This window comes from Hemitrygon akajei, chromosome 1, assembly GCF_048418815.1.
Source record: "Hemitrygon akajei chromosome 1, sHemAka1.3, whole genome shotgun sequence".
In the NCBI taxonomy this organism is placed as follows: domain Eukaryota; kingdom Metazoa; phylum Chordata; class Chondrichthyes; order Myliobatiformes; family Dasyatidae; genus Hemitrygon; species Hemitrygon akajei.
This window is the reverse complement of record NC_133124.1, coordinates 37,724,741-37,750,952: the sequence shown is the minus strand read 5'-3', so window position 1 is coordinate 37,750,952 and position 26,212 is coordinate 37,724,741. Positions and strand designations below refer to the sequence as shown.

At 39.9% G+C, this 26,212-nt stretch overlaps 1 protein-coding gene across 3 annotated transcripts in view; it reads right to left on the bottom strand.

Annotated features, from left to right (window-relative positions):
• Window positions 1-26,212, bottom strand: part of pde7a (phosphodiesterase 7A) — a 134,925-nt gene that overhangs the window by 81,483 nt on the left and 27,230 nt on the right. For 2 of the 3 annotated variants that reach the window (XM_073041515.1, XM_073041496.1), the window contains one exon: window positions 12,464-12,526. The exons of the other annotated variant lie outside the window; for it this stretch is intronic. In XM_073041515.1, the coding sequence (XP_072897616.1) occupies window positions 12,464-12,526 (63 nt within the window). The remainder of the gene's footprint in view (window positions 1-12,463; window positions 12,527-26,212) is intronic. 3 annotated transcript variants of the gene reach the window in all.

The following is a 26,212-nucleotide window of genomic DNA, read 5'->3' as shown; positions in this document are numbered from 1 at the left end:
GCATTACACAGAGGGGATGATGGTTGGCTGATGAGGAGCATGAAGTGTGTTTTCCAAGCACTGAACGGATTTCCACAACTTGGGCTGTGACCTCAGTCTCTCCCTTCTGAATTATCTCCCCCAACTTCCCTTTACTCACTACTAACTGACTTACAGGAGCAAACAAACTCTACCGCTGGAGTAGAGAATTGGAGGGAATATTTCATTTTAAAGGTGATTTTTGAAGAGGATGTGTGAGATGGAAGAGGAGGATTCAATGCCTAGGGCTATGGACAACTCTGATAAGGATAATGATGGAGAATTACCATCTTCTGAGTCATTTCACCGCATTGGTGCAACAACGGACACAAAAAAATCCGTCTCTTTTTTTTAAAAACATAACTATAGAAGTTTATTTACACAACAAATACACAAAGTATATACATTATTTACAAGACAGTGAATAAAAATAAGATTACTATTGTCTATAAAAACAGTTAATTCCTTGAAGGGCCCACCGCTCCTGGAAGTACCCCACTGTACCCATTGTGACCGCATGCTTCCTCTCCAAGGACAGCTGGACACAAACATATCCTTGGAAAAGAGGCAGGCAGTCGACCCTGGCAGAGTCCTCAACATTCCACCACCTATACCTGTGAATGGCCATCTTGGCCAGTCCAGTGAATCCTCCTCCCTTCTGCACTGTGTGCCTGTATACAAGGAGCACAGTGCTGAAGTGCAACCAGAACCCCAGCAGCAGCCCCTTCAGACACTCAAACAGGGGCTGCAACCTCTCACACTCCATATAAGCGTGCTACACCTAATGCTCCTGGCCACAAAATGGACAGGCAGAGGGGTGTTAATGAACCAGCTTAAAAAACCTGTTGCAAGTTACTGCCCTATGCAACACCTTCCATCCCAGGTCCCCAATGTACGGGGGAAGGAACTCTGTATAAACAGATTTTCCACTGGGGACCTCCTCTTCTGCCAGATGGTAAAACAGACCACCCATGAAAGACTGGTCGGCCGACAAAGGCAAGGAAGCGAAAGGTGTGCAAGAGCAGCCCGTACAAGAAATGTTTTGGAGAGTCATGGAAGGGCACGTTATGCAGGACCCTCTCCCATGAGGTATCCCAAGGCCTGGGTTTAACAAGAACTTTCAGCCCATCAGTTGGTGGTGCAGCAGGAACCCCTCCACTTCTCCGAATCTCCTCAACACCATCTGTAACAGGGTGGGGACCAGTCCCCCTCACAGCTAATACACTGTCCCCCACTAGCGCGGAAGCACCCCATCTGGGTGAAACTAGACCCCATACCCTCAAAAGCTCTCAGTAAAAGTGAGGCAGTTCCTTCAAAGCAGTGCAGCTGATGCTGTCTGCTGGAAGCCATGTGCTCTCCTTCAGTGTGGTTGCCAGTGCATGCCATTTCGTAGAGTGGTCACTATACAGATATCTCTGCAGGGTCCGGAGGTGGAGAGCTGCTACGCACACGAATGACTGACCGCCCTCTCCAATCAGAGGGCTCAGGACTGCAAGAGACCCAATGCCTCCTATTACCCCAGAAGTATAGAATGGTGTATACCCAAGAATATCCCAAAATGGTGCATAGTTCCCTGAAGATGGAATTTCATGTGGATAGGGTGGTGAAGAAAGCTTTTGGTATGCTGGCCTTTATAAATCAGAGCATTGAGTATAGGAGTTGGGATGTAATGTTAAAATTGTACAAGGCATTGGTGAGGCCAAATTTGGAGTATTGTGTAAAGTTCTGGTCACCAAATTATAGGAAAGATGTCAACAAAATAGAGAGAGTACAGAGGAGATTTACTAGAATGTTACCTGGGTTTCAGCACCTAAGTTACAGAGAAAGGTTGAACAAGTTAGGTCTTTATTCTTTGGAGCGTAGAAGGCTGAGGGGGGGACGATAGAGGTATTTAAAATTATGAGGGGGATAGATAGAGTTGACGGGGATAGGCTTTTTCCATTGAGAGTAGGGGAGGTTCAAACAAGAGGACATGAGTTGAGAGTTGGGGGCAAAAGTTTAGGGGGTAACACGAGGGGGAACTTCTTTACTCAGAGAGTGGTAGCTGTGTGGAACGAGCTTCCAGTAGAAGTGGTAGAGGCAGGTTCGATTTTGTCATTTAAAAAAAATTGGATAGGTATATGGACAGGAAAGGAATGGAGGGTTATGGGCTGAGGGCAGGTAGGTGGGACTAGGTGAGAGTAAGCGTTTGGCACGACTAGAAGGGCCGAGATGGCCTGTTTCCGTGCTGTAATTGTTATATGGTTATAAGTCATCCACCAGCCTCTTCTGGGTCCTAGAGACAAAAGCAGTGGGCGGCGCTAAAGTAATGAGCCAATACCATATCTTTACAATGAAAGCTACTTATCAATGGGTTTTACATGGACTGATAATCCAAGTTGTCCTATTCCATTGTGCCTAGTCTGTGCAAACAACTTCCAAATACAGAAATGGCTCCAGCAAAATTGAAAAGACACTAAACTACAAATCACAACCAGATGACACATAAAAGTGCTAATTATTTTAAACAACTATTGGAATCTCAAAACAAACAGATTACAGCTTTTGAAAATTAAGTCACAGTCAGTAAAAAGACTCAGGAAGCAAGTTATTTAGTAGCTTTAAGACCAGTTCACTTGAGAATACTTTAAAAACTGAAAACCTAGACAAATTACACAACAATCTCCAGCTACATACAGAAATCCAATAGCTTAGCAGAGGAAGAGTTCTCAACAGGGTGTTTGAGCTGAAAGGTGAATTGCAGGAGTACTTTCAAAAAACTAGTAGGCTATAACTTTGCTAAGTGCTTTTAAAATGAAGAATGGCTGCAAAAACTAGCCTACTTAATGGTTATTTTTCTTGAAATGAAGCAGTTGAACAAGTCTCTGCAAGGCCCTGGAGATAATGTTTTGACTTCTAGTGACAAGATTCTTAGATTTAAAAGGAAACAATCCTTTGAAAAATCATGCTGCAAAAGGAAATCTTGAAATGTTCCCACTGCTGTTTGGGCTTGAGAGTGAGGAAGGATATCAGAAAGTCTTGAGTCTTATTGAAAACCACCTGGAAGAACTGCAGAACAAAATATTTCCTCCCTTTCAGCACAAGTGTATGACTGGATGAGGGACCCTTTCTCTGAATCTTCTGCTCAGCCTGAAAACCTGTCTTTGAGAAAAGAAGAAGAACTTTGTGAGCTGCACTCTGATAATGCACTTATGATGAGATTTACTGACTTGCCCCTGGACAAGTTCTGGATTTCTGTGAAAGAAGAGTATCGTAGGAAAGCAATGAGCATTTTGCTGCAGTTTTCAACCTCTTACATGTGTGAGCAAGTTTTTTCCTGTTTAACAAGCATCAAGAGCAAGGATAGAAATTGTCTCACTTCAGAGGAAGGTGAAATTCGTGTGTGCTCAAGTTTGACCCAGAATTAAGAAATTCATTATGTTTGCCTTATGAGATTTTAAAATTTATGATAGTGAAAGAAACACCAATTTCAAGAAAGGTAAGCTTAGCTTACCTATCAGTTTTTTTTTACCTTCTCACCCCCCCCCCCCCCACAAGAAAGGTTGGCTAAAAATTCATTCCCTACTCAAAAGAGCATTGACAATTATTGTTGGATTATTATATCTACAACTTACCGATCACATTAACATAACTGTGAGCTCTAGATATAATAATTTTTATGCAGGAGTTCCCCAAGACCTGAAAATTACTTCAAGAATTTCCCCAGGACAAAGAGGTTGAAAAAGGCTGCTCTACACCATCCAACCTTTTTTTTTGTACCCATTAATGCTGTCAGTAGTTCAAACTCTACCTCATTATCAGTACCTGTTTTTTCATCTTTGGGTTCTATGTTCCCTGAGGTCTTCTCCCTACAAGAACAAAGAACTGACTCTACAATCATGATGTCTGTAGCTTCAGCTTCCTCCGGTTTTCCCCTTTTGAAAGCCACACCTTTTTGGCTCTCTCTGCCCTAGTCATGATATTGAAACTATCCAATTTTTTCTATTTCATCTGCAAAATCCAAACATACTTCCTAAGCAGTGTTCACCTTTTCCATCAATCTATTTGAATCTTGCCAAGATAGGCAAACACTTCAGAATAGGTACATAAGATAAAGGTCCTGTTTAATCTCTCCAATGGATATACATATCCAAATCATTGCTATTCTATGGTTTGTGGAATCTTAGTATGTATAATCTGGCTGTCAAACTTTCTATATTACAAAACTTGTGGCTATAAAACAATTCTGGGATTTCTCAGGAAAATGAAATCTACTACATATACAAATCGTTCAATTGTTCTTCTACATTCTTAAATATGATACAGGAACACCATTTACCCCCTAGGTTTCTACTCCGTGATCAATTTAATTGGACTGATCACATTATAACTACGTTCTTCTAGCAATGGCTTCTGTTCTTACCTCTATCATTACTAGGGATCAATATGTTGCTTACTACCCTTCCAAGTTTGACTCTAGGCTACTATCAGTCGACATGGGGTCCACTTCAGTTCAAAACCCTGCTCAAAACTTTTCACTATGAAAATGTGTGTCAATTTAACAGAACTGAATGAGTTGCAATTTTCTCTTTAAGCACTGCCATATATTGTGAAAATGAAGTACTGTTTTAATGCTGAGAATAACTTATTGTTGTCAAGGTCATACCAATGGACCATGTCAAAGTGTTTAAGAGTGGATTGAGCAACTCAAGTTTTTTTTTGCACAATTTCAGTAGAATTATTTTTCACAATAGGGAATGAATTAATAGATTTTTATAAAATGAAACAAACCTTGCACTTTCTAAATAATATACATCAAACAGTGGAATCAACATACCATATAAGCCAGTGATTCCCAAACAATTTTTAGGTGACCACATCTCCAGTGCCCCTCCCCACCACCTTCAAGCCATTACACAGAAACTATAAAGAATTTTTATTTACGATGCAAAAAAATAGGAACTGCAAATTCAAAGCATGACAAATAATTGCAAAAATTATTCAAATCTATTTAAAGCTGTAAATAAAATGATTTCTCAATTTAAGCACAGTAAAACCTATTTTCATCAACAATGTTAGAATGTACATTAGTAGTCCAACAATTCATTACTTCAAAGCAACACAGCATACTGGAGGAACTCAACAGGTCAAGCAGCATCTATGGAAAACAGTAAATATTTGATGTTTTGGGCCGAGACCCTTCTTTGGGAGAGAGGGTGCCTGAATTCAAAGGTGGAGGGACAGGAAAGAGGCTAGCTGGAAGGTGATAGATGAATGGGAAAGGTCAAGGGCTGAAGAAAGAATCTGATAGAAGAGAGTGGACCAGTAGTAAAAGGTCAGAGTGGGGAATTGAAGGGAGGAGGGGGAAAGAATTGATATTCATATTATCAGGTTGGAGGGTACCTTGACGTTCAGAGCAAATTCTATTGTCTTAAGTATGTAGCACAATGTGTCTGCCACATTCCAGTCTTTGAACAAAGTTGATGCTGAGTGGAATCATATAAAACATTTGGTCTGGTGACTTCTGTAAAACCACTCAGAACCTCCTTTACCACTGGCAGAATCAGTCCTCCAACTGTATGTGGCTTTCCGGAATTAACAATGAAATATTGTATCACTTTTATTGTTAAGTGCAGGCAAACATGTTTTGAAGTGCTTTCCATTTCTGCAAGTTTTTATAAAATGACAGAAAAGAAGCAAAGTTCTTGTTTGGTTTATCAGAGTGCATTCTCTTCAAATGTTCAAGGAGCCTACAACGGTTTCATGGCCTCATTTGAAAAAGGTTTTGACATGACATATTGGCTGCTGTTGTATGTTTGGTGCTGGTACAAGTCCATATTCCAAATACTCCATACTATACTGCTAACATGTCTTTTTAGTTTGGTCTGCTTCTGCCATTTTATTATGAATTAACAACCATGGTCAATCACCTATTGTTCAAGTCCAACCTCAAGCACAGCAATCAATAAAAAGGAAAATTATGATGCCATCATAGCTCAAGCAAAATCTTACTTTCTGTTGAAAGGTATATAAAGTGGGCAGTACTCTCTCCATTGGGGTGTAGGCTAGAGAAATGCGATCAAGGCCATTCAAAAGTGCAGATTCTGAACTTTACCCCATTGAATGTCATACCCTAATTCATAGGAATTGTGGTACTGTGTGATTACAGTATGGGAAATGCACCAGCTAAGATTGCTCTACAGTAATGAATGGCAATAATGCACAGGCCAGGCACAAAAATAACAATTTCTTCAGTCCAGACTTCTCATGACATGCCAAATAGAAGAGTCATATTGCTTTTCAATAACTATAATACACTTCCAGCAAAGTCTTAAAGAACAGTGGTTTAACAAGGGAGTAAGTAATAACGTGATCATTGTAATCAATTATGAGGTACTGAGGGTCAAATGTTTATAATGTCATTAATTTCTTAAAGCCTGTAATTTCTCAGCTGCCTCCCTTTCTACTGCATACCCCCCACCAACCCCTTTATCTTCATTGCCCCCTTCAAAACACCCACTGCCCCATGGGGAGGGGCAATATTACCCACTTTGGGAACTACTGATATAAACTGAGTTCTACAAAGCAACCTACTGATTGGGTCACAATTCTATTAACCTGCTATATTCAGTCACTAGTGGACACAGCCTAGTGCATTTGGCCTTCATGAAATGGCATTCCATGAGCATCTGATAAGTTCTGTGCCATAGTTTTCACTCACCATTCACTAAAATTGGACTTGCCATGTCTTGGGAGCTATTGGTAATGGCATCTAAATTAACAACCCCATTCTAAGTTATGAAAAGAACCAACAATACAGTTCAAAGTAAATTTATTATCAAGTACACATATCACCCCATACAGTCCTGAGATTCATTTTCTTGTGGGCATACTCAATAAATCCATAATAGAATAATAACCATAACAGAATTAATGAAATTAATTCATTTGTGTTTCCATAACAACCTGTAATGCAGCCAGTTAATATACTCTCCATTACACATCTATAAAAGTTTTTCCAGTTTTAGATGTCATGCTGAAACTCTGCCAACTCCCAGGGTAGTAGAGTTGCTGCCATGCTTACTTTGTAATTGCACTTACATGCTGAATCCAGGAATTTAGAGTTGCTGACCCTCCTCCCATCCTCCGATGAGGAATGTCTCATGGACCTCTGTTTCCTCCTCTTTAAATCAGATCTTTGGTCTTGCTGACATTGAGTAAGAGGTACTTAGCCAGATGTTCAATCTCCCTCCTATATGCTGATTCATCACCATCTTTGATTCCGCCTTCAAAAGTGACATCATCAGCAACTTGAATATGGCATTGGAGCTGTACTTAGCCACGTAGTCATAGGTGTAAAGAGTGTTGAGCAGGGGAGCTAATCACACAGACTTTTCATACACCTGTGCAGATGGAGATCTTGGAGATGTTGTGCCAACCCAAACTGACTGGGTCTGCAAGTGAGGAAATTGAAGATCCAATTGCACAAACAGGTATTGAGACCAAGGTCTTCAGCTTTTTGATTAGTTTTGAGGGAATGATAATATTGAATGCTGAGCTGTAGTTGATAAGATGCATCCTGATATATGCATCTTAGGCATCAGTATAATTGAAGCCTACTTGAAGCAGGTAGGTATCTCAGACTGCTGAAGCAAGCAGTTAAAGTATGATATTTATAGTATGTAAAGTTTGAAATTTTTTGGTAAAAGGCACATTTGCAATACACAATTTTAGGGTTGGTTGCATGCCAACAGGTTTCCTACAATAATAATCTTAAAAATATGCTTTCTTCCAGTAAAATGGCAGCACAAGTAGATGTATAGCCTCTCAGGGGCTAACCAAAGGTGCTTCTTTCATTGTTAAATGTATTTTTTTTTAAATCATAAACCTATACTGGACTCCAATTATTACAGGTACAGTAGGTCTACCATAACAGTGAGCTGCTCATTGTTCGCAGTAGCTGGCCGGGGTGTCATAAAAGCTGGCTGGTGGTTCAGTCAAATTGAATCATTACAGTTGGAAATGACGATGCACAACAGACCAATCCCCATATTGTTCTAATATGTACAAACACAGTGCAATTTATCAAGCATAGTGTAATTCTTCATTACAGGCATCAACACTTTCCTTTAAAAATTGACCATACACATCCAAGTTGGCAAATCCTTACAAGAGTTTATTAAAGCCAAAGAATCAAACATCAAAAGAGATTAAAAAGTGATTTATTGACATTTAAAAATTCCTTCAACTTTACAAGGAAAGAAAGACTCAAAAATCTTGAGAAATAGTCGTAAACAGAAAAAAAAACCGACATGCTTCGAAGATTGCTTGTCCAATATAAAAAGTCATTCTGATCAACTGCACTGAAGGACTTTGCAGTTTTCTTTGTAATATTGCCCCCATCATAGTGTAAATACAGCTCATCTCAGAGCTAGGTCATACAGAACTAAAAAAAAGTGTCTGAAATGCAATGAGACTTGTTGGCAGAGTGGTCTCTTTTTACATGTTTTAGTGAATAAGTCAATGTATGAAAGCTCAGCCTTTGGGCATTTACAAACACAAACATTACCTACACAGCTTCTCAACCATTGTGGTTTGGGAGGCCTTGGTTCAAAATCTAGTTGCTGCAAAATGAAGTTTTCAATTAGCTTGAAAGATTAGGTTCTTTTCCATAGGAAATTTACTGAAGGTAAGAAAATTAAAGATATAGCTTTAAGTGATGCAGCTTGTCAGGATGCTGTCCACTGTAGGCTGACATGAGCCTGGATGTGCAAAGTCCAGCTCTTACACTACCTCAGAAACCAGAGACATTGAAGAGATTTCTTGACTGTGTAGGATGTGTTCTGTGACCCCGAGAGGTTGTGTGATAAGCACTCCTAGGAGTTTAAAACTGCTTGCAGTTTTCTCTGCTGTGCAGCTGATATATAGGGAGGGGTGAGAGGTGTGAGTTCCCCTTAAGTCAATATCTATCTCATTTATTTTGTTGACTAAAAGGAGTTTTTTTTTTTGTCTGGCACCAGGCCTCGAGCCCTTGCATCTCCTCTACATTGGACGTCTCATCGTTGCTGGTGAGGAGCCCCACCACTGTGTGTCATTGACGAACATGACGATGTAATTGCTCAGGTGTTTGACTGTGTAGTCATGTGTGAGCAGAGTGAAAAGCAATACACCCAGCATACAGTCCTGGGATCACCTGTGTCGAAGATGATGGGGAGGGAGGAGTAGTTATTCATCCTGACTAAGAGGTCTGTTTGTTATATTGTCCAACACCCAGTTCCACAGTGGTGTACTTAGACTGAGGAATATATGTTTGCTCACCAAGATCTGTGGAATAGCGTTGAATGCTGAACTGAAATCCAGAAACAGCATTCTGATAAAGAAGAGAAAATCTGCAGATGCTGGAAATCTAAGCCACATGCACAAAATGCTGGAGGAACTCAGCAGGCCAGGCAGCATCTATGGAAAGGAGTTCAGTCGCCGTTTCGGGCCAAGACCCTTCATCAGGACTGGAGGAAAAAAAAGATGAGAAGTCAGTGTTAGGCGGTGAGGAGGAAGAAACACAAGGTGATAGGTGAAACCAGGAAGAGAGAGGGATAAAGTAAAGAGCTGAGAAGTTGATTGGTGAAAGAGATATAGGGCTGGAGACAGGGAAATCTGATAGGACAGAAGGCAATGGAAGAAAGAACAAGGGGAGGAGCACCAGAGGGAGGTGATGAGCAAGTAAGGAGATAAGGTAAGAGAAGGAAAAAGGTATGGGGAATAGCGAGGTGGTGGGGGGGGGGGGAGGTGGAGGAGATTACTTGGGAGTTTGAGAAATCGATGTTCATCCCATCAGGTTGGAGGCTACCCAGAGAAATTCCTGCAGAAAGCAGAAAGTAGGGGGTGGTGGGGGAGCTACGGAAAGGAGAGCTTGGTGGTGGGATCCCACTGGGAATGGTAGAAGTTACAGGAAATTATGTGCTGGATGCAGAGGCTGGTGGGGTGGTAGGAGAGGACAAGAGGAACACTATCACTGGTGGGGTGGCGGGCGGATGGGGTGAGGGCAGACATGCATAAAATGGAAGAGGTGCAGTTGAGGGCAGCATTAAAGGTAGAGGAAGGAAAGGCCCTCTCTTTGGAGGAGGACATGTTTGTTCTGGAATGAAAAGCCTCATCCTGAGAGCTGAGCCAGTGGAGACGGAGGAATTGAGAGAAGGAGATGACATCTTTACAACTAATAAGGTGGGAAGAGGTATAGTTCAGGTAACTGTGAAAATCAGTGGGTTTATAATAGATATCAGTAGATAAGCTGTCTCTAGAGATAGAAAGAGATCAAGTTGGAGGTAAAGTTGATGATGTAAACAAGCTCTGCATGGGTGCAAGAAGTAGCACCAATACAGTCGATGTAGCAGAAGAAAATTGAGGGAGTAACACCAGTGTAGGCTTGGAACATAGACTGTTCCACATAGCTAACAAAAAGGCAGGCATAGCTGGAACCCATGCAAGTACCCATGGCTACACCTTTAGTAGGAAGGAAGTGGGAGGAGCCAAAGGAGAAGTTATTGAGAGTGAGGATAAGTTCCACCAGATGGAGGAGAATGGTGATGGACTGGAACTGGCATGCAGGAAGCAATGGAAAGTTTGAGGCCTTCCTGGTGGGGCATAGAGGTGTATAGGGACTGGGCATCCATGGTGAAAATATGCTTAGGGCCAGGGAACTTGAAATCATTGAAAAGATCAAGAGTGTGTGAAGTGTCACAGATGTAGGTTGAAGGGATTGAACCAAGGAGGATAAAACTAAGCTGAGGTATGCAGACATGAGTTCTGATAAGTGTCCTTGTTTCCTAGGTGTCAGGACCAGCTGCATGAGATACAATGGCATCTGCCATACAGTAGTTCTGTTGGTAAGCATATTAGTGAGTGTTCAAAGAGGCAGGAATGGAGTTTTTGGTATATGCCATTATCAGCTGTTCAAAGCACTTCATAATGATTGGCAGTGTCACTGGACAGTAGTCATTTAGTTCTGAAGGTGTAGAGTCCTTTGGTACAGGGGTGATGGTTGCTGATTTGAAGCATGCGAGGTCAACAGCCTGGATGAATGAAGTGCTGAAGATGTCCATGATAATGTCAGTGAGCTGGTGTGAACACTTCCACAGTACTCTGCCCAGGATGTCTGGCCTGACCGTCATACTCTCTGTAGAGACCTCACTTCTGCTGCTGTTCACAGTGGCTGCTCATCTAGCTTTCATGGGACATGTGCTGAGATATGTGCTGCATGTCTCAAAGCATGCATAAAAGTTGTTTAGAGTGTCAGGGTGCACTGGTGCAGTCAACGATGTTTTTCCTTGCATCATCCGCAATGCCCTTGATGCCCAGCCACAAATGGCAGTCATAGTTATTGAACAGGTGTTCCTGAACACTTTATTTTATCCCTCTACGAGATCATCATAATAAGTCTATGTCAACAACAATCAAAAATATTGAAGTTTCAGACACAATCAGAAATCTAAATTGAAATGTCTTTGTATCAATCTTCCAAATAATATCAACTGAAAACTCAAACTTGCACTTCTCTACTGCATGACATAGTTTACCAAACCAGAAATCTTCAGAAACAATCTTCAGACTGAGTTAGTTAAGCCATTACATTAATAACAAAATACCCTCAGATTTTCCCCCATCATGTGGGCAGGGTGGATCGCCAAGGCAGAGTTTTTCTCCAGCATTTCCTGGGGTGACGTACACTGACTTGCACTATTGCTTCTTCACTCCACTGAGTCAAAGATGATAGAAATCACTACCCAGTAGGTTCTTGGGAGTACTTTCTCCAAGTGTAATTTAAAATGGAAAGTTACCTTGTCAAGTGGATGCAGATATACTCAATAAATGCTGACTCTACTAAAGACATGTACATTTCATTTATGAACAAAATACCCAAGGCAAATGTGTGGGGGACAATGGATGGGTGGAGAAGAGAGAAGAGGGAGAGAGGAAAGAAAGATGAACACAAATACAATGGCAGAGCATCTTGCAAACACGTGTGTATTACAGAATAAAAGGTTTGCGTTATATTACCAGTAAAATACAAATATAATTTATTTATTTCTGATGGACACCCCTGTGTCAAGACAAGGGGGAAAGGATAAAGGGAACTTGGTGCATCCATACACAGATGAAATTCATCGCACTTTTTATAGTAAAGCTTCTGACAAATACTTGCCCACTGAAATTTCCTTGTAAACTTATTCGCCAGGCACTAGTGCCATGGCAGCAACTCCACCTATGAAGTACGATTAAGAATAAAAATCCTGTTGAGAACATTCTTATTATAATTTATGATGGAAAAGATTAAGATGTGTGCACAGACTCCCTTTAAAATGTACACCAAGCTTTTTACATACGTAAATACTATACTTTTTTATTTACATATATATATATATATATACATATACACACACATACACAAACACAAACACTACAATAGTACCTCCAGGTATCGTTCTTCCCACCCAGATGAAGGGATCCAAAGATTAGAAGAGTTTGTGAAGGTCTATAAGAAAATTAAAAAAAGTTGGTAGTACAATAGCAAGCATCCAATGAATTTGTAGCCTCATTATTTTCCCAAATTTTCCTTTCTATAAAAGGAAATTTCAGGTAGCTATACATTTCAACAGGAAACTTTGATAATGAATTGGTACATTCACATTGATGCATCACAATTACAAAACAACCACCACAAAATATGCCTTTAAACTTCAACTATAACTGAAACAATTAACTAACTAGCTGAATGGTATGTTCCAGAAATCTTTCAAGAGTTCAGCTGATTGACAGTTGCAACTTCAGGCTTCATTTGCACATTTTCTTTGCTGAAATCTCAACAAATCTGCAGCAAGCACTTGATCTCATTCTCCCCCACTCCACCTCCTGAGAATCTAACAATCAATATTTAATAGCCAACTGATCAAGGGTTAGGTCACTTTTAAGTAATGAATGTTAAATACATAATTCACATTTTAGAACATTACCGGGACTCTTTTGTGGTGGTTATATAACTCAAACTTAATTCCCTGAATGCTGCTTTCATCCATTATTCCTTATTTCTTCCCACGACTGAATTGTTGATCTATGGAGACAGTATGTAAAACACCCTGTAACGTACCAGTATGCTTTTCTAATTCTACATACTGCTCCTCTTGTGCTAGATCAGATCAACCACTACCCTTTTAATGTCTTGACAAACAATTCAAATACATCTAAAATTATCTCTTCTTTCCCCGTCATTGAGCAGAATACACAAAAACACACTATCATGCTCAAGTGTAGCTGTATCCTGCTGTTGCAAGACCATTGAACAGCCCCAAAACATCAACTGTACTTCCCCCCCCCCATAGATGCTGCCTACAGACTTCCTCCAGCATTTTTTGTGTGTTACAACATACAATTTGCAACAAGAATAATTTAAATGCAACTAGAATCTGATATGGGATTCAAATGAAGTGATTGAAAGGGAGCTTATGGCAAGCATGTACACCATGAAGACATGGATAATTTGACTCAATTGTTTTTGTGCTGAAGGCAACTTTGAAGATGCTTTACATTAATGCCAGTATTCTTACTTGCAGATTTTAGACGGGCAGTACAGAACCTTTTGATCTAATTAAACAGTCTGTTCTTCATTTCCACCAATAAAGTCTAGCCATCTGGATTTTTTTTTTTGCTCTTTCACTGTAATAACTACCCACAATAATTAACTTAATTTTTTCTTCCATTCTCAATCCAGCCATAAGACCATACAAGCAAGGCATAGGAGCAGAATTAGGCCAGTTGACCCTCAAGTTTGCTCCGCATTTCAATCATGGCTGATCTTATTTCCCCTCCTCAACCCCAGCCTTCTCCCCATAACCTTTGGTGCCACGTCCAATCAAGAACCTATCAAGCTCTAACAGGAGGAAATCTGCAGATGCTGGAAATTCAAACAACAACACACACAAAATGCTGGTGGAACACAGCAGGCCAGGCAGCATCTATAGGGAGAAGCACTGTCGACGTTTCGGGCCGAGACCCTTCGTCAGGACTAACTGAAAGGAAAGATAGTAAGAGATTTGAAAGTAGTGGGGGGAGGGGGAAATGCGAAATGATAGGAGAAGACCGGAGGGGGTGGAATGAAGCTAAGAGCTGGAAAGGTGATTGGTGAAAGTGATACAGAGCTGGAGAAGGGAAAGGATCATGGGACGGGAGGCCTTGGGAGAAAGAAAGGTGGAGGGGGGGAGCACCAGAGGGAGATGGAGAACAGGCAGGGTGATGGGCAGAGAGAGAGTAAAAAAAACAAACAACTAAATATGTCAGGGATGGGGTAAGAAGGGGAGGAGGGGCATTAAGTTAGAGAAGTCAATGTTCATTCCATCAGGTTGGAGGCTACCCAGCCAGTATATAAGGTGTTGTTCCTCCAACCCGAGTGTGGATTCGTCTTGACAGTAGAGGAGGTCATGGATAGACATATCAGAATGGGAATGGGATGTGGAATTAAAATGTGTGGCCACTGGGAGATCCTGCTTTCTCTGGTATCCCCCGTCCTGCTTTCTCCTGTCCTATGATCCTTTCCCTTCTCCAGCTCTGTATCACTTTCGCCAATCACCTTTCCAGCTCTTAGCTTCATCCCACCCCCTCCGGTCTTCTCCTATCATTTCACATTTCTTCCCCCCGCCCCCCCCCCCCCCCACTACTTTCAAATCTCTTAGTATCTCTCCATTCAGTTAGTCCTGACGAAGGGTCTCAGCCCGAAACGTCAACAGGGCTTCTTCCTATAGATGCTGCCTGGTCTGCTGTGTTCCACCAGCATTCTGTGTGTGTTGTTACCTATCAAGCTCTGCCTTAAATACACCCAACAACATGGCCTCCACAGCTGCCTGTGGTAATAAATTTCACAAATTCACCACCCTCTGGCTAAAGAAATTTCTCCACATCTTTTAAATGGGATGTTTTAAATGGACATCTTGAGGCAGTGCCCTCTTCTTCAAGACACCCCCAACATGGGAAGCATCCTTTCCACATATACTGTGGCTAGGCCTTTTAATATCAATGAGATCCCCCCCACCCCCATCCTTCTACATTCCAGTTAGTACAGACCCAGAGCCAAACATTCCTTATGATAAAACTATAAAACTCTGGTTAGGCCACACTTGGAGCACCGTGTCCAGTTCTGGTCGCCTCACTATAGGAAGGATGTGGAAGTATTGGAAAGGGTACAGAGGAGATTTACCAGGATGCTGCCTGGTTTAGAAAGTATGGATTATGATCAGGGATTAAGGGAGCTAGGGCTTTACTCTTTGGAGAGAAGGAGGATGAGAGGAGACATGATAGAGGTGTACAAGATATTAAGAGGAATAGACAGAGTGGACAGCCAGTGCCTCTTCCCCAGGACACCACTGCTCAGTACAAGAGGACATGGCTTTGAGGTAAGGGGAGGGAAGTTCAAGGGGATATTAGAGGAAGGTTTTTCACTCAGAGAGTGGTTGGTGTGTGGAATGCACTGCCTGAGTCAGTGGTGGAGGCAGATACACTAGTGAAGTTTAAGAGACTACTGGACAGGTATATGGAGGAATTTAAGGTGGGGGGTTATATGGGAGGCAGGGTTTGAGGGCCGAAGGGCCTGTAACGTGCTGTACTATTCGATGTTCTATGTTCTCTATAACCCTTTCATTACTAGAAACATTCTTGTGAACTCCTCTGAACCCTCTCCAATGCCAGCATATCTTTTCTTAGATGAGCAGCCAAAACCTATTCACAATACTTGAGGCCTACCAGTGCCTTATAAAGCCTCAGCATCACATCCTTGTTCTTGTATTCTAGACCTCTTGAAATGAATACCAACATTGCATTCCTCTTCCTCACCACGGACTCCACCTGCAAGTTAAACTTTAGAACGTTCTGCACAAGGACTCCCAAGTCCCTTTGCATCCCAGATATTTTCTCCCCCTTTAGAAAACAGTCTGCACATTTATTTCTATTACCAAAGTGCATGACCATGCATTTTCCAACATTGTATTTCATTTGTCACTTTCTTGCCCATTCTCCTAATCTGTCTAAGTCCTTCTGCATCCTACCCATTTCCTCAACACTACCTGCCCTTCCACCAACCTTTGTATCATCTGCAAACTTGGCAACAAAGCCATCTATTTCATCATCTAAATCACTGACATAAAAAGAAGTGGTCCCAACACAGACACCTGCAGAACAACACTGGTCACTGGCAGCCAACCAGGAAAAGATCCTTTTATTCCCACTCGCTGCCTCCTACTAATCAGCCAAGCTCTAACCACATTAGTAACTTTCCTGTAATACCATGTGCTCTTTAACTTGGTAAGCAGTCTCATGTGTGGCACCTTGTCAAAGGCCTTCTGAAAGTCCAAATGTACAACTTCCACTGTATCCCTTTTATTTATTCTACATCTAATCTCCTCAAAGAATTCCAACAGGTTTGTCAGGCAAAGTTTTCCCTTAAGGAAGCCATGCTGAGTTTGTCGCATCTTGTCCTGTGTCTGAACAGACAATTTCAGTTTTAAAAAATTCCATTTTCTTTAAAGTATACTGGAATATTTTTCAAATTCAACCAAATGAAAAAAATGTTTCTGACTTCCCTAAATACATCTCTGTATTCAAAGTATTCTCAGAAAATGTCATTGCAAATATTGGCAACATGTAGCTTTTGCATTAGAGAATTTAAATGTCAAGTTTGTTCACCAACTTTAGAGGTTTTAACCATATTAAACACCAGTCATTCCCAAGTTGGATAATTAAACAAAATAGTAATTATTTAATAAATATAGTCATACCTTCACCTCTCATTATGTCATGGCACATGAGGCCACTATCCACTGAGTCTATGCCAGTTCTCAGAACTTCCATCAATCCCTATACTTCTTTCCCAGCTACCTATTCTTTTTTCACATACCTCATTAATTTCTCTCAATTGTCCCAATACCCACCTATAATAGCTGATAATTTAAAGTACCCAACTTATCAACCAACACATGCTTGTCATACAAAGGAACTCCAAACTGAGAGGGGCGTGTGATTACAGGGAGAACATGCAAACCCCACACACACTTTAAGGGTGAAAACAGCTCCCTAATTAGAATCTGAACAAAAAGAGTCCCAAGTTTTAGTCTGTGTAATATTAATTAGGTATAAATCAGACCTTAATACTCTGGATAAAAGATCTTAACGAAGGAACATAAAATTGGGAAATAGTGATCTGAATGGAAAGGAAATCAGCAATAGAGGGATAGAAAAAAAAACAAGGAATAAGAGACTGTAATAGAAGTGCAAAAAAAAACACACAGCTTTAAAATAACCAGGGTATCTGCTTAGTAAAAATTTGTTGCTAGATGGTAAGCAGAAAACAATGAAAATGCACACTGGCTGCAATCGTCAGAAAGGTGAATCAAGTCCCTAATCTCACTTTTTACTTCACTGAAATGACACTGTGGAGAAGCATTCCAAAGTAGAGCAACAAAGCATGTCAAACTGGATTAAGTATTGCAGTAATATAAATTACAAGATTTCATAAATTTAGATAGTGTACACATTCAGAGGGTATTTTGTAGAAGTGAGAAGTATAAGGAATTGGTAGAATGTTCTACAGATTTCCGGACAGCAGCAAATTATTGAGAAATCATGTACCAAACACTACAAATGACCAAAATAATTTATTCATCAAATCAGTACAGAAGACAGAAAAGCTCAAGCAGATTATGACTTTTTGGACTACTTAAAAAATATTCAGTAGTGGTTTGGATTTCACAATCAATGAATACAAGAGGGGGAAACAGAATCAAAGGATTCAAAATAATTACCCTTCATCAGGAATGGAGAAATTTTTAAAAACATTGTTTCAGAGAAGGGACACAGATACAGAGAATAACAGGAATGTCTCTGATAGGGTGGGCACAGACTGAACAAAAGTGGCAATGCACCCGACTTTACAAAAATGAGAAGCTGTCCATTTGGTCATGATTGTGGCTGATCTTCTACCACAATAATTTTCCTGCAGTATTCAAATATCTCCATTCTCTTAAAATTCAGAAACTTACTGATGAATACTTCATGAATCAGATGTGAAGGGGATGTTTCCTAGCTTACTCAGCATTTCCTGTTTTTATCTCAGATTTCAAAACACTGAAATTTACAAACTAACCCCCTCTTGAAGAATGAATCTGTTAAGTATTTTAACTATTAAAATACTTATGGATAGCAGCCTCTGGTATAAACACCAGTTTTGTCTACATTATAATCCCATATTTCTCTTAAATGAAGAGGATTAAATAACAATGTGAAAAGCATGATATCATGAACAGTGAACATTCATGATTTGACAGAAATGTTGAAAAGGAAAAGCAGAAAACATAGGTCCAAAGTACTTTGTAGATAAGCATGCACAAGTTCTACTATCAATGACCGAGTTAAGAATAACTGAGCAGTGAAAAGGCAGCGGCTCAAGGATATTTACGATGGTATCACAAAGCCTGAACAGAGTAATGGGTTAGCCCAATATTTTGCACGAAGTATGCAAATTCCTTTCGCAATTACATAGAACCATGCAATGACCAAAGTTTCAGCTTCCCCAATGCAGCACAATCAGAGAATACAAAGGGACAAGAACTTCCTCTTATGTTCCTCTATTGTTTGGAAGAAAAACAAATTCTGGCTTTGAACATTGGGTGGGTGTTTGTTAGGATTAAGGACTGCTGAGTTGCTATCTGTTTAAAAAAAACGGAACCTGGTAGAGCCACATCCAAAACTGGAAGTGCAGACTAAATACGCAAACCAGTCGAGCAGCAAAAATTAAATCCATATGTAAGCAGCGGAGCATGGATAGAAAGATAATAAATTTGGGCAAGCCAGAGAAGTGAGTGAGAAAACTTATGTGCATGTTAGTGAAGCACACAGGAAAAAAAATACATTCAGGTTGCAGGACAATCAGTTAAAATTTCAGCTGCAAACAATTAATATTTGTAGATCACAGTCAAAGTGGTTAAAATGTATGAATCAAGATAGAATTGAAAAAAAATGGTCCAAGCTGTGAAACCCAAGAACTCTTACTTGAATAAAACATCTCAATTGGATAAAAATCTATGAAGAAGTCTGGACGAAAAATACCAACAATTTTAAGTGTATTAAGATCTGGAAAATGGCTACCACTGATTTTGAGATAAGACTGCATGGTTGGTTTAATCGAATGTGTCAGTAATTAATGGGACAAGTAAAGTCTTTTACAAATTGAAAGAAACATGAAACTTGAGATGAACTACAAAAACAGCATGATAGTGACAATAAACATTCTAAAGAAAAATATCTGTATTAACCAAACGAACGAAAGTACAACACGATAATTCAATCGAAGTCACAAACCCAAAATGCTGGAATAACTTGTGTTTGTGTGTTGCTCTGGACATCCAACATCTGTAGAATCTCATTTTTAATTCAATCGAATTAGATTGTTTGGAGCTTAGAAACAAACTGAAACATTGTAAGAAAGCACAGTCACAACTTCAAGAGGACAACCTGCTGGTAATGCTTCCAGTGACATTAGTATTGTTGGCACTCTGCCCAGGGAAACACCCATTTCTGAAGCTTCACCCTGGGAAACATCAGACAGTCTACCAACACAGAGGCACCATGCAAACTCCGGAGAATTACAGACTACATAGGACAGTCATTTAACATAATGACGCCATTTGAACTCCAAGGAATTACAGGATAGCCACGACATGGACTCTACATCATCCCCTACCACTCAAGTGAGGATGACAGTATTGAAACAATAAAATTGACAGCAATGTCAGAGATTGCTCCAATAAAGACCATGGAAGTGAAGACGCAGGACCTGAAGATGAAACTATTATTGATCAAAGTATTGACAAGCTAGTGGAAGATACATCAACTATTGTTCAATCACTCAACAGTCAGCTGAAGAACAGTAAGTGCTCAGATGACGCTGTGACTGTTATAAAACAGAAAGTGTTTCAAACTTTAAAGCTGACATTGTTTACCATAACTGCCTTTAAAATCCCTGACTGGTAAAACATTCTCTCTATGTTAAAGAGAAACACATGATGACAGCCTTAATTCAAGAACACGGAGAACAGCAGCATCCTGGTGATTACCACTCTGACAATAATCAGATTCTATATGCTGATGGCTCCTCAGCAATTGAGAGGAAATTTGAATGGTTGTTTATGGAACTGAAGTACTTGCATCAGGAAGTATAGCTCCTGGTACCCCTGTGCAACAGGTAGAACTATAAGCTTTGATTGAAACCTGTGAGTCAGAAGTAGTAAGATCAGCTAATATCTACCCCAATTCTCGATTTGCTTTTGGAAATTTACAGAGACAGGATTTCTTACAGCTCTAAGAACCCCAATAAAAAATGGTCAACTAGTTACAAGAACTTATGGATGCCATACAACTGCTGTCTAAATATTACTCCAAATGACTACAGTGAAAGCCGTAGACATGTATTTGCAGATGAAATTTCAGAAAAAGGCTGCATGGTAGAAAAGATAGTAAAAGTAGTACCAAGAACATATACAGTGAACCTGACAACTGGAATTATGGAAACTAAGTTAAACTCTATCACAGAAGAACATACAAGTGCAAAGTGGTGCAAATTCAACACTCCGGACAGGAAAATTGGTTCTGAGTGGAGAATGGTGTGAACAGTGATGGAATCTGGAGATATGGCAATAAATATTGATAATATGAGACAACAGTCCTTAAAAATTGATTCCATTGGTTGTGGGAACAGATTTGATCTTGGGGTGAGTGACGCTATCCCCTGTGGTTCAAAAGCCTGATAGCTAAGGGGTAATAACTGTTCCTGAATCTGCTGGTGTGGGTCCTAAAGCTCCTGTACCATGTTCCTGATGGCAGGAGTGAGAAGAGAGCATGACCTAGATGGCGGAGGTTCTTGATGGATGCTATTCTTCTGAAACAGTGCTTCGTGCAGTGCTCAATGGTGGGGAGGGCTTTACCTGTGATGGACTGGGCTGTATCCACTACTTTTTGTAGGCCATTCAAGAGCATCAGTGTTTCCACATCAGGTCATGAGGGAACCAGTCTATACTCTCCGCCACGCATCTATAGAAGTTTGTCAAAGTTTTAGATGAAATGCCAAAACTTCGTAAACTTCTAAGAAAGCAGAGGTTCTGTCATGCTTTCTTTCTAATGGCACTTACATGCTGGACAGATCCCCTGAAAATATAACACCAAGAAATTTAAAGTTGCTGACCCTCCACACTTGATCGCCTGATGAGGACTGGCCCATGGACCTCTGGTTTCCTCCTCCTATGGTCAATAGCCAGCTCTTTGGTTTTGCTGACAATGTGCGAGAAGTTGTTATGACACCATTCAGCCAGATTTTCATTCTCCCTCCTGTAAGCTAATTCATCACCACCTTTGATTCATCAGTAAATTTAAATATGGCACTGGAGCTGTGCTTAGGCTCACAGTCATAAATAAAGCAAGCAGATCCAGGGGGCTAAGCATAAAACCTTGTGGTCCACCTGTGCTGACAGTGACTGTGGAAGAGATGCTGCTGCCAGTCCGAACTGACAGACTGGGGTATGCAAGAGAGGAAATAGAGGATCCAATTGCACAAGGAAGTTTTGAGGCCTAGATGTTGGAGTTTATATTTAGTTCTGAAGGGATATTAGTATTGAATGCTGAGCTGTAGTCAATTAAGTGCCATCCTGATCTATGTTACTTCGTTGTCCAGATGTTCCAGGGTTGAGTGACGAGCCAATGAAATGGCATATGCTGTTGACTTGATGTGACAGCAGACAAACTGGAGCAGACCCAGGTCTCACCTCAGACAGGAGTTGACATGTTTCATCACCAATCTCACAAAGCACTTCATCACAGTGGATGTAAGCACTACTGGACGATTGTCACTGATGCAGGTTACCATGTTCTTCTTAGGCACCGATATAACTGAAGCCTGTTTGAAGCAGGTAGGTACCTCAGACTGAGGAAATGAGAGGTTAAAGATATCAGTGAACCCTCCACCCAGTTGATTAGCACAGGTCTTTTGTACTTGGCCAGGAATCCCATCTGGGCAGAAGCTTTCCATGGGTTCATCCTTCTGAAGGATGCTCTCATGTTAACCTCAGAGACTGAAATCACAGATCAGTGGGGGCTGTGGGAGTTCATGAACGTTCTTCCATGTTTTGACTGTCAAAGCAAGCACAAAAGGCATTGAGTTCATCTGAGAGCATAAGCTTTTTGTCACCTATGTCACTTGGTTTCACTTTATAGGACATGATAACATTCAAGCCCCACCACAGCTATCCAGCATCCTTCAATATCCAGCACTGCCACTATGCATTCAAGATGGCCTTCTAGGGATCAGACCTGGCCTTTACAAGACCCCCAGACCTGAACACCACTGATCTGGCCTTCAGCAGATTAAATCCCTGGAACCAAATTTTATGGTCAAACCGAAAGCCTGGCTTGTAATTTAAGTTGTAAAATTTCCAATCATTCTCATACAAGCTAAATTTTACAATGCAATAGAGGTGGTTTCTTTTTAAAAATTCTTTCAGCATAAACCAATATTACATGTCCCTGTTGCGTATTGAACACTGAAAAAGATATTGCCATGAATACTTGTTTAAATACAGTTGGCCCTCCTTATCCGTGAATTCCGCATCTGCGAATTCAACCAACCGCGAATCGCAAAAACCTGTAAGTGCTCTTCCAGCACTTGTTGTTCGTGCATGTACAGACTTTTTTTCTTGTCATTATTCCCTAAACAATGCAGTATAACAACTATTTTACATAGCATTTACATTGTATTAGGTATTATAAGTAACCTAGAGATGATTTAAAGTACACGGGAGGATGTGCATGGGTTATCGTGGATCGGGATCAAAAAATAATAATCGGAAGTTCTCTTACCAAGTAAGTCGGAACAGGCACATCTGGTATTATTTAGCATCAGTTAGTCATACGTTTGCATTCGTATATAGTATATATTTTACCTTTCTATGAATATAAAACACTTAAGAATGTATGTTTCAGCGCTGGGCTTGGGAAGTTCCCGCGTTCGATCTAGTGACAGATCGCTATGGAGTGCGCTCTCCACCATGCTGGGTTGATATGGAGGATCAAAAACCCAAAACCCAATAATTAAACCACTGTGTTGCTTAGTAATAATCGTAGCTTTCATCGGGGCACAGCCTTTCTCACTTTATCCTTTAAAATTGTTCCAACCGTTGACCGACGTAACCTAAAGCTTTTCCAATGACTGATGGCGTTTCACCTCTTTCCTATTGCTTTATTATTTCCACTTTATTTTCAATCGCATGATTATTTTCGTGAACAGAAACGCTGTGGATTCAGATCTCTTCCGCTGGGTCCTAATGTCCACCGCAATGAGACAGGTTAAATAAGGTCTTGGGTTCCGCTGGGTCCTAAGATCCACCGCATTGATACAGGTTGAATAAGGGACTTGAGCATCCGCGAATTTTGGTATCCGCGAGGGGTCCCAGAACCAATCCCTTGCGGATAAGGAGGGCTGACTGTATAAAAAAATCAAATGTCACCAATGCCCAAATCTAAAGATGTTAATAGATACAATATTTATGGCACTGTAAAAATATAAAAGTTCTATTAATTTTGCAAGCCCTTTAACAAACTCAGAAAAAGAAATTTTATTATTGCTTGAAATTCTTCTCTTCCACATTTCAAATATATCTCTCAGTATTCTTTGAATAGATGTGCATTTGGACTGTGCTTATAATCCAATAAAAACTACTGTACTATCACCACCATCACCAAGTAGCACAGAAGCCTTGGATCCCACACCACGAGGTCCAGGAAGTTATAATCCACAACCATCAGGCTCCTGAACCAGCATGGTTACCTTCAATCACCACTACTTTGAACAACATGTCTATGACATACAGACTCACTTTCAAGCACTCTACAATTCATGTTGTTGGTATTACTTATTTAATATATATATTTGCACAGTTTATCTTCTTATGCATATTGATTATTTGCCAGTGTTTGTTTAGGTGTTGTTTTCATGAATTCTACTGTTTTTTTTTATTCACATGTAGAATAAGGGTGACATATACATTATCTGATAATATGTTTACTTTGACTTTGAAGTCCTGAGTACAAACAAGATTATTGGATTGTAGTTACCCTATTCTGAATCATTGAAAGGATTTCTTGGAACACGAATTATGATTTAATAGATGTGGAATGCTTTGAAGACATAAAAATGTTATAGCTGGATCACTCTGGGCAATCTGCTACCCAGTCTCAATACCCACAGTCTCTACCCACATACACTTACAATTTCAGCAATTGTCAAAGACCATAAAAGGCTTTTTTTTTTAAAAAAAAAGGAAAGTTCAGCTTTTTTTTAAATGAAGGGAATTCAAAATGACTTCAACAAACTTAAACAAATTCTTAAGCTTCTACAAATCAGCAGACTCACTGACACAACCAACACAAAGCTGAAAGCTGATGGAGTGCATCTGGATGTTCTATTATATAAATCACTGCAATGGACTGGGTTCATTAACTAGCTTAGCAATGGAGTATGAAACCTCCTTTAGGCATGAACAGCAATATGAATGGCAATTTATTTATCAACCAGCATAAACTCACCAAGTAGAGCTTATTTTCATGATCTAGGATGGCATTCAGCTCATCAGTCCACACTAGCTTCCAGAAGAGCAAGAGTATCAATTCCATTCCTCCTCTCCTTAATTTCTTTGTGGCCCTGAAACATTCTCTCCCATTTTTTAATTTCTTGCCACTTACCTACAAAGGTGAATTTATGATAACCAGCACTTTTGTGGATTGAAGGAAAACCACACCAAGAAAGAAAAAGAATTCCTGTTCCAAATGGACAGCATCAAAGGCCAGAAATGAACATACGGTTAGCCAGTGATAAACATGAGGACGTTTACAGATGCTGAAGATCCAAAGCAATACACACAAAATGCTGGTGGAATGCAACAGATCAAGCAGCATCTATGGAAATGAACAATCAATGTTTTCTTTCTTTTCAAATCTTTTTATTATTATTCAAAAATAACACAAGTACATCAAAGTAACAACATTTACAATGCCTCATAAAGAGGAAATTATCTTAAGAATTGAAAATTTTGTGAATTTAAAAAAACCCTACTAAGCAAGAAAAGTGAGGGGGAAAAAAAAGAAATGCATTGGAGGTACAACCCCGGAGCCATGCGTCATACAAGAAGCTTCTAAAAATAAACATCAAACCGCCAACAAGAAAAAAAGATATATCAAAAAAATTTACATTTAGATCGTGAAGGAAATCTATCAGTTAACTGAAATGATAATAAACGAGCAAATCAGCCCCATCTCTTCTCAAAATCAAATAAAGGTTCAAAGGTTCGACTTCTAATTTTCTCCAAGCTAAGACACAGCATCACTTGAGAGAACCATTGTGATAAAGTAGGAGCTGAAATATCCTTCCATTTCAACAAGACGGCCCTCCTAGCTATCAATGTAACAAATGCAATAACATGTTTGTCAGACACAGAAATACCATGGATATTTTGAGGAATTATTCCAAAAAGCACAGTCAATTTATTAGGTCGTAAATTGATTCTGAGTGCTTTAGAAATTGTCGAAAAGACTGACTTCCAAAACTGTTTTAATATAAAACATGACCAGAACATATGTGTCAGTGTAGCTATCTCAGTTTTACATCTATCACAATACTTGTCAACATTGGGAAATATTGTAGAAAGTCTCTCCTTCATCAAATGATAACGATGTACAATTTTAAATTGAATCAGTGAATGACTAGCACAGATCGAAGAAGAGTTAACCAGTTGCAGAATCCGTGTCCAATCCTCCCATATAAAAGTCAAATTGAGTTCCTTCTCCCAATCCTGTTTAATCTTAAGTAAAAAACGCTTATCCAATTGTAATAATAAATTATAAATTCTTCCAATAGACCCTTTCAATGAGGGGTTCATATTCATAATAGTATCTAACATGTCAGCCTCCAAAATGCAAGGAAAATTACTTTTTTTTGTAAAAAAAATGTCTAACTTGAAGATATTGTAAAAAGTGTGAATATGAGAGAGAATACTTATCAACTAATTATTCAAAAGGCATCAATCTGCCTTCTTTAAATAAATCCAAAAAAGAATTACCGTAGATTCCGGACTACAGAGCG